General features: G+C 45.4%; 1 protein-coding gene across 1 annotated transcript; it reads right to left on the bottom strand.

The window, feature by feature from the left end:
- Positions 1–1,053: 1,053 nt before the first annotated feature.
- Clic (chloride intracellular channel protein 5) lies at positions 1,054–11,931 on the bottom strand. Its single transcript, XM_077412677.1, has 4 exons — positions 11,680–11,931; positions 3,159–3,464; positions 2,712–3,038; positions 1,054–2,522 (listed from the first exon to the last, which is right to left on the bottom strand). The coding sequence occupies exons 1-4, from the start codon at positions 11,746–11,748 to the stop codon at positions 2,442–2,444; spliced, it is 783 nt and encodes a 260-aa protein (XP_077268803.1). The 5' UTR covers positions 11,749–11,931; the 3' UTR covers positions 1,054–2,441.
- Between the last annotated feature and the right edge of the window lie 1,061 nt (positions 11,932–12,992).

Genomic DNA, 12,992 nt, shown 5'->3' with positions numbered 1-12,992 from the left:
ACAGACAACTTTAAGATCACCTTAAAGGTGCCTTTTCATGCTGACGCTCGACACTCATTTTCAGCGGCAAGAAGGTCGCATGACCACAATTGACGCCGGCGTCAATTAAAATTCATGAAAAGGAAAACAGCGTCAAAATTTCGGCGTTTTTGCGCTGCTTTAGCTTTGACGCTTAAAGCTGAGAAAATCCAGCTTTTTTTGCTTGACGCTAGCGTCAGATCGAAATCACGTGATCTCGCGATACGCTGAAACGAACGTATCCCATGCTTAAAGGTGCCTTTTCATGCTGACGCTCGACGCTCATTTTCAGCGGCAAGAAGGTCGCATGACCACACGTGACGTCGGCGTCAATTGAAATTCATGAAAAGAAAAACAGCGTCAAAATTTCGGCGTCTTCGCGCTGCTTTGGCTTTGACGCTAAAGCTGGATTTTCTCAGCTAGGTGCGAATTCATGGGACGCTCGTTTCAGCGTATCGCGATAGTAAGAATCCAATATGGCCGCGGTGACTACCCAGGAGCCTTAAGGAAATATTTTTTTTATCTCTCTAAACTACAAGTAATCTGTCGCTTCGCAAAAAGTATAGCATAGCGAAAAATGAAGAAAATATTCCATTGAAATGATGCTTTTCACTTGTGTAAGTAATTCACCACTTCACGAAAAGAATATTTGTGAAAATTATAGAAAAATATTTTTCAGTCTCTCTATATCGTTTCACAAAAAGTACATCGGCGAAAAATGAGAAAAATATTCCGTGTTGAAGAGACGACAGACGTTTTTCTAAAGTTAAACTCACCTTACATCTGATACATCTCGCTCTGTACCAGTTTTTTTCTTCACCTTTTTAGGATAAAGCTTACTGAGATGACGCTCTGAATAAAATATTATACGCTCGCCCTTATCGCCACGAGATATAAAAATATCTCAATATCGTGTATATATTTAACAAAAAAAAATAGCGCTCAAATATCGTGTATAAAATCATAATATTTTATACGAGAACTTAGCCTATGCCGCGCATCTGCGTCATAATAAATGATGGGGTGCTCCAGGCATTACTGTAAACACTGGTATATTGACTTCTACAGATATATAAACCAAAATTAATAATACAATAGTAATAATTATAATTATAATAATAATAGAATTACTAATGCGGAATAGACAGTTGCTTACGAGTCGCACTGTTGCTCGGTTTTCTGGAACAGCGGATTAGTGAAAATAAGCAAATGTAGGAGTCGAGTTCCCGGATGCTGTTACTTTAAATGCTTTCGACTCGGGGAAAACAATCGTGGGAACTGTTTTGCGCTCGTTTATCTGCTTGTAAATCAGTAAAAGTGGCTAACGATGAAACGGGAATAACAAGATGCCTCGAACCGCGCTGCGGAATCCAGAAGAAACGTACGCACTCTGGATCACGTGTCTCGCGAAAGATACGGAAAAACGTATTTTTCTTTCATCTACGTATATAACGATAACCTGTCTCTGTTTCTCTATCGTGCAAACGCGTTTAAGAGCACGGCGTAAAGCCGTGTTAAACAAATTCATAATTCCAAACGACGTATTCTTCCTACTCATGCAAATCCCAATCATGTTTAAGTATCTTGTTACTATAGCTCGTGATGAGTGGTTGAATGAAAACGAAAAAAAAAAAGAAAAATCTAATGTTTAAAAAGATTTAAGCAAATTCAAGAATGATGTTGAAATATTTTATCAAGCGTTCTACATTGATTTCACCTACTTTATTTGCTTAGTCTTATGTAAGAATAATGCCTAGGAATAATGATCACTATCCAAAGGATAATTCGTATTAAGGATTGCAAAAATACAATAATGGCACCAATTTGATTCTCTCGAAGGCATACGTTTCTTTTGCATTCTTGGTGTTAGTTTCCATGATTGTTGCCGTCAGAAAATGGCAATATCATCATCACTTCTCCTGATAAATTTAAACTTTAGATCAACAATAGCAAATTAAAATCTTGCTAATACTACTCAGGTCAAAACTACGTACGCTGTACATAGCGAAAAGGAAAAAAAAGAAAGTAGAAGAAAAATAGAGAAAATCAATATTCTAGAATCGTTTTTAAGACTTTGAATGCCTTAATGCATTTATATATGTTTTCGCGTCGTTTGCAGTAAAAAAGCTAATCCGTTTTACACCTGACTTGATCCTACAAAAAAGGGATGTAATACAGCAATGATTGCTTAGCAAAAAGATATGAATCGATCGATGTCGCGACGACACGAGCTTTCGCAGTTCAAAAAACGGACGTTCTAGCGGAAAAAACCCTGCTTCTTTTTTTCGATACTAATGTTGAATATATTAAATTACAAAATGCGCGCCGTTAGAACTCCGTCAAGGCGATTTGCCGTCTCGCTATAAGCCGATGTCGATGTCTAATCGAAGTCACGCGATCGCAGACGCTGAGGAAGGTTCAGCCTAGTCGTCGTTGACCTCGATCGGGATACTCGTGGTGAAGGTCGGCGTCTCCAGTTCCTCGTGCTTCTTCATCTTCATACCCTGTAAATAACAAGAGGAGATTCGTTACAATTATATCGGTCGAAGACATGGGAAACGTTTTACTGCGCGGCGAATGGGATTGCGTCATTGTGTGACGCGTAGGCGTGAATCAAAGGCTTGTCGAAAAGCGCTAATTATTTAGTCGACATCTCGCGAATACAATTAGAGATCCGCTCTAATGCGTCTCACCTGTTGCAGTTTGTAGTGATTAATGATATCCTGATCGGCCGGGCAGCTCTGTAGGAAAGCGTCGAGCCTGTACATGTGGTGCATGTATCGCCACAGGTGCACCAGGGTCTCCGGTATCTCGAAGTCGGCAAAGTACTTGCCGGCGACCCTGATGTGCTGCAGCCGCGGCATCAGCTCGCAGTCGAAGCAGCACATGGTGTCGCCGGTGAGGAAGCGCGTGCCCTTGCGGCCCAGATGCTCGTCGATCTTGCGCAGATGCGCCATCAGCGACGAGGACTTGGGATCCTTGTCCTTGTCCTTCGCGTTCAGCAGCAGCAACTTGAGTTTCTGAAACATATGAACGGAGCGAACGACATGTAATTTCTCGCCTCGCCAGAGAAAGGGATATAATTCGACAGCTCTTTTTCCCGATTGGTTTCACTCTCGACCGGATTGACCGACACTCACGCTGAACAAGTTCTCCACGAGAGTGGCCACTTCCTTATCTTGTACAAACAGATTGTGCCCGCCGGGGATGTTTTTCATGATGTGCCGTTCGATCTTTTCGTTCTCCAGTATCGCGTCACCGTTGTCGATCAGGATGGGCGGCGGCGTGGCCTGGAAGTTGGTGCGAAAGTCGGGCGGCGGTTTCTGCATGTCCACGGTGGTCACCTTCAGAGAGATCGTTTTCAGCTCCGCCAAGAGGTACAGATCCATGAAATATTCCTGGCAGAAGAGACAGGCGCCCTTTCGACGGCCATCGATCGTCGATGCCTAGAAGCAATATTTCCTTCGTTAGATTGATATCAATATATTTATATTTCTTCGTTAGATTTAGCATCAAGATGTATGTATGTAAGATTTAAAAAATATACGCGATCTCAAATCTATTTTAGAAAGATAATGTTATTACGATTTAAAATACATCTACAAGATTTTGTTATTTTTTTTCACATGAATTATTACATCTTGTCATTCTTTGTATATAAAAGCCGCGTGTTCTCGCGGCTATCGGCGTTAAGGCTGGCATGTAAATTCCGCGGTATCTCGTGGATTCGATTATCCTGCCTGTATCTCTGGGCGATAAGAGGCTGACGTCATCCGGCAACTAGTGCACGAATCTAACAACGGCGTGGCGAAACGCGCGGATCATCGTGTTCGCGAGCGATGAGCAGACCCAACCCATTATAGTCGAATCTCCGACCGACGTGACGTCCCACCGCCACGCATTTTCTGCTGCTCGATCGAGATAATCGAGAATAATCGAGAGAGTACCGAACCCAATCCGCCAGCGCGCACGGCGCTCTCGTTTTCCCGAAGTTCGCGGTTTATTTATTCGCTCGTCTCTGACGTTCTAACTTCGCGCGTTCACGGCCATCCTGAAAAAACCTTACGCAATATACCGATCAAAATTATCACCATTTTTTATTTTTGCTTCTTTCTATCCCGACGTGCTATTTTCGGCGCGGATCCTGATATTTTCGACGTTAGAAAGCGCGTGCCGTCAAACGTCGAAAAACAAATCTTTACATCATCATCGGGGAATTTTTTTCTCCCCAATCCCGCGGCTCCGACCATTCAGCATTGTTTCCCTCTGACATTTGTAATCTACAATCATACACCTCTCGTGCCTTGGTACTTTTTAACCTTTGACCGTTTCAAGATTGGTTGCGATAGCGCGTCTAATACCGTGTCTAATGGACAATCGCGCGAAATATCTTTCGCTATGACAACATTCCACTCTGATCGTTTCCCCCGATACTTTGATCCTTTACCGGCTTTACCCAACCGATGGAAGCTAAACAACCCACGCATTGTGTAACGTAATCGTTCTCTCCTCGGACAACCGTAATTCGAGCAAATTGAATCTCGGCAGTTCGCCAACTCTCCCTCTCTCTCTTCCTCTCTCTGTCCCTCTCGGACAACGGAGGTTCTATTTTCATCGGGCGTTAACAATCGGCCGCTTTTCTAGGATCTAACGAGCCGGGCGTTTAGAGAAGAGGCGGTGATCCCGCGATATCACCACCGCGCATCGCTGTCTTTGTATCGTCGCTGCTACTATCGTTTACTACTATCGATGTCGTTTTACTTTCCACAGCCCCATGCGTCACACGCGCATCAGCCGGCACCTCGAGCGGTTTTTTATTCTCTCTCGGCGATGACGCACAGTCCGTTTTCGGATGTTGCACAAGAGAGACCTAGAGGTTCCATTTAGCGCACGTGCGCGCGATTTTCCCAGGAGGAGATCTCCTGTCAACGGGTGATTCTCGCGGATCAAGCACGCAATAGCAAATCTTTATAGGTCACTAGTTCTGAGCTTTTCGCAGTTTTTAATTCCTAAAAAAAGTCTTCAGATATTCTAACGAGTATTTTTGGATATCAACGAAAGCAAAACCTCGAAGAGAATTACCTCTGAAATTATTTAATTAAAAAACATCCTTATCGAAGTTCTCTCGTTTATTGACGGACCGTTTCTTTTTATATCCTACGTATTTTTTGCACGCGCCTCAAAGGCGCGGATCTGTTTCCACATTCAGCGATGTATATCGCCGTCCGATAGCAAGTTTTATTTGTCTTACACGAATGAGATTCAAGCAACCACACTCTTGGCGCTGAATGTGAGATATGAATGCGTGTCACGGTGATCCCTCAGGCGTCCATCGAACATCTGTTAAACATCTTTCGGAGTTGAACGCGTTGCTGAAACTACTGTCCGATACTTAACCGAAAAAATTTAGCGCGGAACGTCATCGCGCGACGTCTGCGTCATTATCTCTGGAACGTGTACGAGAAGGTGAAATAAAATGACAACAATTCGGTGAGGATGGTCAAGCGAGCCTCGCTGATTTGATTTATCGACGCGAGCTTGATTTTCTGCGCGGCGGTTATGCCAATCGGGGATTCCGCGGGAGATATTCAAAGAGTTTATGCCTCTCTCTCTCTCTTTCATCCGCGATTGTGCAAGCTGACTTTGAGGTATGAGTCATTTATTCCGAATAAAGCGCGCAATAAGCAGATAACGAGAGGCTAATAATCGAAACCGTCTTTACTTCAACTTGAGCCGCAACGCCGCAACTTTGTCACAACGTTGCTTTAATTATTATTGCTTCAACGTTGCTTCTAATATCGATCTTTTCCCCTGATTACTAAAAAAAAAAGGAAGAATAAAACAATGCGGATATCAAAACGCTATCAAAACTGAATGTAAAATAAAGCGAGAGCGCGATAACAGCCTGAAGAAAAGTATCTTCGAGACTCTCCAGCGGAAATCTAGCATTGGTATTCATGTCGAATATAGGAGTCGCGCGGAGAACGCGGATGGTGGATCAAATGTCACAAAGACACTGAACGTCTTCCATCTTCGAACGCGGCTCTATCTCTCACCCGGTCGGCGCTCCTCACCTCCTTTCTCTATTACGAAAGCCTGAAAATTCGTCCGCGACGTCAGGTGCGCATCCCGTCGATATATCCCGCGGAACGAGAACCAGCCAAACCACAAGTCGAAACGACGCGACGGGTGCGGCACAAGAGGGGAGGGATGCGCATCTTTTCCAAGTTAAATCGCGCGACGACAAATCGCTCTCCTTCCGCGGTATTGGCACGATTTATCGTAACGTTCAGAATTTTAACGACACGATTTAACTCGCCGTGAGGGAGATACGACGCCCGCGTACACACACACGCAGGCGAATTCCATTCCTTTAAAAAGCCGCGCAAGCGTTTGCCGAACGCGGATCGACGAAACCACTGGCGTTTGATATCGAGTTCAGCATATTTACGAGCTGAACTTGGGGGACACGAGGGGGGGGGGGGAGAAAAAATGGGGGACCTCTTCGCCGTGGAATCTCGGTTTAGGAGAGCGAGAGAAACGAGAGGCGAAACGTTTTATTTTTTTCCCCTTTCGCGTCGATGTCGGTTACACAAACGATTCGCGTTGTTGCGGCCTCGCGACAACGTTATACGCGGCTCCGTCGAAGCCGCGGTATTGGACGGGAAAAAAACGGGGGGAAAAAAATCGAACGAAAAAAGGAAGACCGACGACTAAGAGCGGCGTACGCATCGCTGGTATCGCTAATGGTAACATCGCGGGCAACCTTGTTTCATGGCTGAAAGAAGCTAAAAGCTAATGCGTGCCTGAGCACTCGTGTCATTCGCCTGAAGAATTCTTTGCACAACAAAGGTCTTACCGTCCACGAGGAGGAAGCTATCTCGCGGAACGGCTTCATGAAATATGGACGAGTCAATGACTTCGAAAGTGACACAATTCTACCTGCATCTCCCTGCTACATATATTTTTCGTAATTGTATTATAAAAACTATTTAAATTTTGGTAGCTTATAATTCTCCTTGAGATACACACAATACAATATGCGGAGCCTCCTTTTACGGACATTTCCATCGCATACGCGGAACATGTACAGGACGTAGTCGCGGCGTCTTGCTGTAGAATATACCGTTACGAGTAGGCAAAATATATACACGTGTACGCACGCGTGCGAGGTACGACTTCTGCGAATATATATGAGTTATATACGACGCATGCAGCGAGAGCCATAATTTCACGACGCGCTCGCGATCCTCCTGCTCGCCATTTTTCCTGAATGAAGCCGACGACGGGTGGATGGGGAAAAAGAAGGGAAAAGGAAACAATGCTGTGTGTCAGGACGTCATTCGTGAAGATACGCGCGTAAGCGGCTATTATTAGCGGGACGACGTTTCTTTATTAGCGGTCGCGTGGACATCGGTATATCCTTCGATATCGCGTCGCGCGAAGGACGGCTTTTCCCCTCTTCGCGCAACTCTTTTCTCTCTTTTAATGCCTTGTTTGAGCGACATCAGTGTTACGCGTCCGTGATGGAACGATCGTGCGAACTCTCCGAGTGTCTCTGACTTCCACCCAGACACGCTTGTAATGACCTTAGAGGAGATTAAAGTGCGATCGATCGCCGCGCTCGCCAGGTGGTTACGCGATTATTCTTGTGCTCAATGTAACTACGATGAGAAAAATAACTCTACCGAAACAGAAGAATAAGACACCTGTGACGTGGTACTTGTATAAGTGTGACAAACAACTCCAAAGAAAAATAATGTATGCGTAAGGAAGACGTTAAGGAGGAACAAGGATCTTTTTCTATTATTACTCTGTCTAGCTTAAACATATTATAATCGATCTTATAACTTATCAAGCTCGTTTTCCACTAATTTTTCCTTTGTCTCGCAAACAAAAATATTTCTTTCTTTTTCGAAGAAAAGCAAGTTTAAAAAAATGTTTTCTTTAATTCTTTCAATTCTCACTCTTCCAGTTTTAATAAATCGGCGAGTATATTCTTCGAATTATTGAGGAATATAATAGAGAAGATCCGGGGAACGAAGTCACCGAAGTCGGCGGGGAAAGCCAGAGGAGCGAGGAAAGCGGAAGGCAAAGGAGTCCATCGTTTAACGGTAGAATCTCGCGGAGGACCTCGCGGTAGCCGCTCCGTCGTTTCGTCCCGTTTGACACACTTACAAAGTACCCGAGAGAACCTCGCATGATCGCCTGCCGAGAGTGCAAGGCCGGCCGGTTTATCGTTAAATCTTTTCGCGCAAAACGCGCGCGATTTCGACCTGCGATCGGCTCCGGAATTACGTCTGTACCGCTCCGTCGTTCTTCGATTTGCAACAACGGTATAGCCGACCCGGCCGGGCCGCTGCCGCGCCGCGCCGGCATAGAGTTCTGACCTCGTTAACTGAATAAATTAAATGGCCGCCGTTTAATATGCGCGCGTCTACGGTATTTCGTTGCGAGAGATGGAGAGAGGGCACGGTACGCAAAGCTCAACTTGATTTGAATGTTCACGTCGGCATTCATATGTACGCGCGATTCGATTCGAAAGGCAATTTCGAGCGAGACATTATCGCGGACCTGGAGGAAGTCGCGACGTTGTTCTCCAGCTCGATAGTAGCACGCCTCGATGAACTAGATATCGGCCATTTCGTTATAATTAGTTATCGACGAGAAATTTCTAAGCAATGCCGTGAGATTTCAGTTTTTTCCGTGACGAGTCGATTTTATCGCGATAAGTTTGTCCTGCATCAAGCAAGAACCGATAATTCCGCGACTGAACTTTTTTTGTGTTTTTATCATGTTTATTCCAGATATATTGGCTGTGAAGAGCGCATTCTCGGTGGTGTAACACTTCGCCGGCTACCTGAATATTTATCTAACGCTGCAATCGAGATGATAAGCCTGAGTTATCTGAAAGGCTGCCGCGTAGAATTCCCGTTGGCACACTTAAGGACAGGTTGCACCGATATGGCGACCGTGTCTCACCTTCGACAATAGAACCAAGTGAAGACTAGAGAGCGAACGTTTTCGACGAAATTTAAACACCGGTCGGCAATTTTCTTTTCTTTACCTTTTCCTTACATTACATATTTGTACAAAAATATTAATATACAAATATTGAAGTTTTAGGATCGACAGTTGGTTCGTCAAATATATTAAAATGTTTCACATAGCTACAGCTACAGCTTATAATTAATAATAATTACTAATAATAAATATTAGTAATTGAGAAAAATTAATAACGATAAATAATAATTAATTATAATTATTCTTAATTTACGTTGTAAATTATTCCTGTGGCAGGAGAAAAGATTGTACCACGATTTCGACTTCGAAACGCCTCATTCCTTTCACGATCCAGTCATCTAATTCAGCGATATTATGTTAAAATTGTACGGCATGCGGTACTTATTTCTCTCGGAAGAAATCTGATCGATCGCCGGCGAAAGTTCAATCGCAAGCTCTTTAATGGTCATACGAAGGTAGCCTGTTTCCACTTGAGGAGTCGTTGTTCCCCCCTTGGAAACTCGGTGAAAAGAAAGTTCCGAGAACCCGCGCCGAGCTCACCCTCGATCGAGTCGGAGATCGACCGGGAATAACAACGATCGCGAACAGCCCTGGCCCCTGGCCGCTAATCTAATCGGAATCGAAAACGTAATACGATATCGTATTATATCGAAATCATAATATGGCGATATAGATACCGCAAAATTATGATATCGTGTAAGATCAGCGATCTTACATCCTGTTTATCATATTTTTATATATGAGAATACGTCGTATTAATATACTTTACCGTTGACTCATCTCGTTTCTTTATTTGGAAGAAAGCGAAAAAGAGATCTAAAGAGGGCGACTCGAAGGGTTCCAAGTTACTTTGAGAAATATCGTCAAAATATTCTGCTCTCTTTCAAAATTACCTATTTAAAACGCCATTTACGATGAATAGATCTTGGAAGTCTAATTAGGCTTTTCTCAAATTGATTCTGTATCTGGTACATCATATCGTAAATAAATTGATTATATATCATATCGGTGGGTTGCATTTATTAATAATTAAAGATTATCTACTTCCAACGCGTAAAAGACACGTACGTCCGGAACGCGTGCGACGCGAATTATTCGGAACGCTTTCAATGGCAACCTAAAAAGGAAGCGTAGAGTCCCTTGGTGAAACTCCACGACATTTTCTCCGACGCGGGCGGTCGTTAATCGCGCGAGATAAAGAGATCTGCACGATTTTAAGACGCCGCGCGAATTACTCCGATAAGATAGGAATGCGCCAGCGGCGACGGACAGAGTTTGTACCTACCCCGGCCGTATACAAGATTCGATCGATCATATAAGATCCTAGATCAAGATCCCGTATCGCGATCCTGCGGCGATCCGCGAGTGCTCGAAATCCCGGGGGAGAAATTCCGGCGTGTCGCCGCGGCCGGCGGAAAAACCAGTCTAGTCGCCGACCTTTCGTTTTCCCGTCCACTTGCATCGCGCCGGACAACTATTTTCTACCTGGCTTGACTTTTCGACGGCGACGGCGACGGCGACGGCGGGCGTCTTTTTTTATCGTGTCCCATTTGCCCGCGCGTAACGCTCGCAGAACGCACAAACGTTCGGCGGAGGGAGACGAGTTTACGCGGCGCGGCGCCCTCGATGACTCCATGCGTAAAAAAGTGTGTAGCATACGCGTACGGCGCCGCGCCGCGCGTTTAACGCTCCGGTTCTTAGGGAGCGACGCGGCGCGAAGGGCCCGGAACGGCGCCGTCTTCCGGATCTCGTCTACCTAATGTTCCAATCCGTCGGCCGACACGATCGAGTACGCGAGGCATCCATCAGCGACCGACGGAAATCTCCATTCGCGACGATGGGGAACGGTTGGCGGGCCCGCGGCGCGGCGCGGCGCGTCGTCGGAGATCGAGCCAAGCGACGGTAAACCGGTCTCTCTCGAACCCCTTCGTTCGTATTAACGACATTAACGTTAGACGCACGAACCGAAAAAGCTCGCGACACACGGCACACGTGCGGGCAAGCGGGCAACGAGCCCTCCTCGCTTCCGGCTCCGCGAGGTCTCTCGATCGCCGCGCCGTATCGGCCGAGCAACCGCGACGTACGCACGTACTCTCCGCGTGCACCGCGTCCGTTGCTCGCGCGTTCACGGCTCCGGTCCCTGGCGATCACGCGTCGGCGAACGCGCAAGAGAGCTTCGGACTCGGACTCCTCGGAGACGAAGGGCGGCCGGCGGGCTCGCGAAGAACGCTACGCGACGGCGAACGTGACGCGAAACAAAAACAAAAGGTCGCGCGGGGGAGAAAGAGAGGAAGGGAGGCGGACGAGGAACGGTCAACGGTCACGGCGCGAATTGTATCCGCTGGTCGAGCCGAACCGGTCGATTTTCACGGTCGCGGCGTCCCGCCGGGAAAGAAGGGACGAGCCACTAGCCTGCGGTTTTCCGCAGGATCGAATACGGGAACCAGTTGGCACTTGGCAGTTCCACGTTCCACGCCCATAGCGCGCACGGGACAACCCGACAACCGCCGCCTTTTTCCTCTTTCCTCTCCCGCCCTCCCGTCCCTCCCCGTCCCGCCGATCGCCGATCTGTCCGTCTCGCTCTCGCTCCGGCGGGCCGCGATCCTTGGCCGCGCACCGCGCGTGGCACACACTCACCTTGATGATCAGCTCGATTTCGGGCACGTCGCCGTTACTGGTGCCGTTCTCGTGGTTGTCGTCCGCCATCCTGACGGGAGTCACCGTGCGCGGCGAAGATGGAAGAAGGCACTTTTGTCCTGTGGCGTTTCTCGGCGGCTACCTCTCCCTCTCTTTCTATCGTGACGCGGAGCGTAACCAGACGGAGATCGGAGAAACGAACAGAACGCGATGGAAGTCCGCGGAACACTGACACGACACAGAACACAAACACTGACGCAGCGCGCAGCGCGTGCCGCGCCACGTTCGACGTTCACGCCGCTAGCGCCGCCTGCGGCGCGCCCGCCGAATCACGTGACGCTTGTCGCGCGCGAGACGCGCCAAATTTGAATGCGGTTCGACGTACGATTCATATACTTGAATGTTTAATGTTCATTTCTACCAATGTAGATTAACTTTAATCTTGGGTTAACTTATTTTTTGTATATTTTCTTGGTTCTGAAAATTAGAAGAAGATAAAAAGTAAGTTAAACCGAGATTAAAGTTAATCTGCGTTGATAGAAAATGGACATAAGCGATACTAACACTTTTATGAAACAACATGAACTATATACGAATTAGAGCACTCTTGAGATCTATTCTAAACTTTTACGTTGCTTGTATAATTATCATACGATAGATTTCTACTACAATTTTAATATTTGCTTAATGCAATTAATAATTAACGTTATTCCTATTAAATGTTTACTAAAATATAAATAGCTGAATATAATGTCCCAATATTTGTTACATAAACGTTTTTTTAATTGATTTTTCTTCGTCAGGCGCACAGGTAAATGACAATATTTTTTTCAACGACTCGCTATTTCGAGGTTCTATACAACATTTCGTAATGTTCTTCAAAGTATCTTGTAGGGGTGATTTTACTATTAAAGTTCCCTGTATAATAAATGCAATACATCACTTATACTTATTGTTTGTGCGACAGAAAATATTTGTTTAATTTATACTTTATGTTGCAATTCTTCCAAAAAATTTACAATTCCTTCGGTAACTGAATAACGATATGGTTCTTGAAAAACGTAGCACGTACTTTCTTCCATTACGCATTCTTTACAAATGTATCTTTTTAATATTTAATTAACGTTTTGAAATATTTAACTCGCGTTGTATATTTTCTTACCATTATTATTTGCACTTCGATGCAACATGACATTGCTGACCAAAATTATGTAGAAAGTAAGGAAGACTAGTCTCGTGAACGCCATTATTTGCAATTTCAAAGGAAGTAAAAGTGAAATTTTAAGGAAATTGGACGATCGAAAATGAATTGA

Source organism: Temnothorax americanus, unplaced genomic scaffold (assembly GCF_048541705.1).
Source record: "Temnothorax americanus isolate GAGA-0224 unplaced genomic scaffold, ASM4854170v1 Scaffold31, whole genome shotgun sequence".
Taxonomy (NCBI): domain Eukaryota; kingdom Metazoa; phylum Arthropoda; class Insecta; order Hymenoptera; family Formicidae; genus Temnothorax; species Temnothorax americanus.
The sequence above is the reverse complement of the archived record's forward strand: the minus strand, read 5'-3'. Positions and strand labels throughout refer to the sequence as shown.

Excerpts from the sequence above, each read along its gene's own strand:
- Clic (XM_077412677.1), bottom strand. The coding sequence starts at position 11,748 with ATGGCGGACGACAACCACGAGAACGGCACCAGTAACGGCGACGTGCCC. Across the intron at positions 3,039-3,158 it reads TCGTGGAGAACTTGTTCAGC|AAACTCAAGTTGCTGCTGCT; the intron begins GTGAGTGTCGGT and ends CATATGTTTCAG. Across the intron at positions 2,523-2,711 it reads ATCACTACAAACTGCAACAG|GGTATGAAGATGAAGAAGCA; the intron begins GTGAGACGCATT and ends TGTTATTTACAG.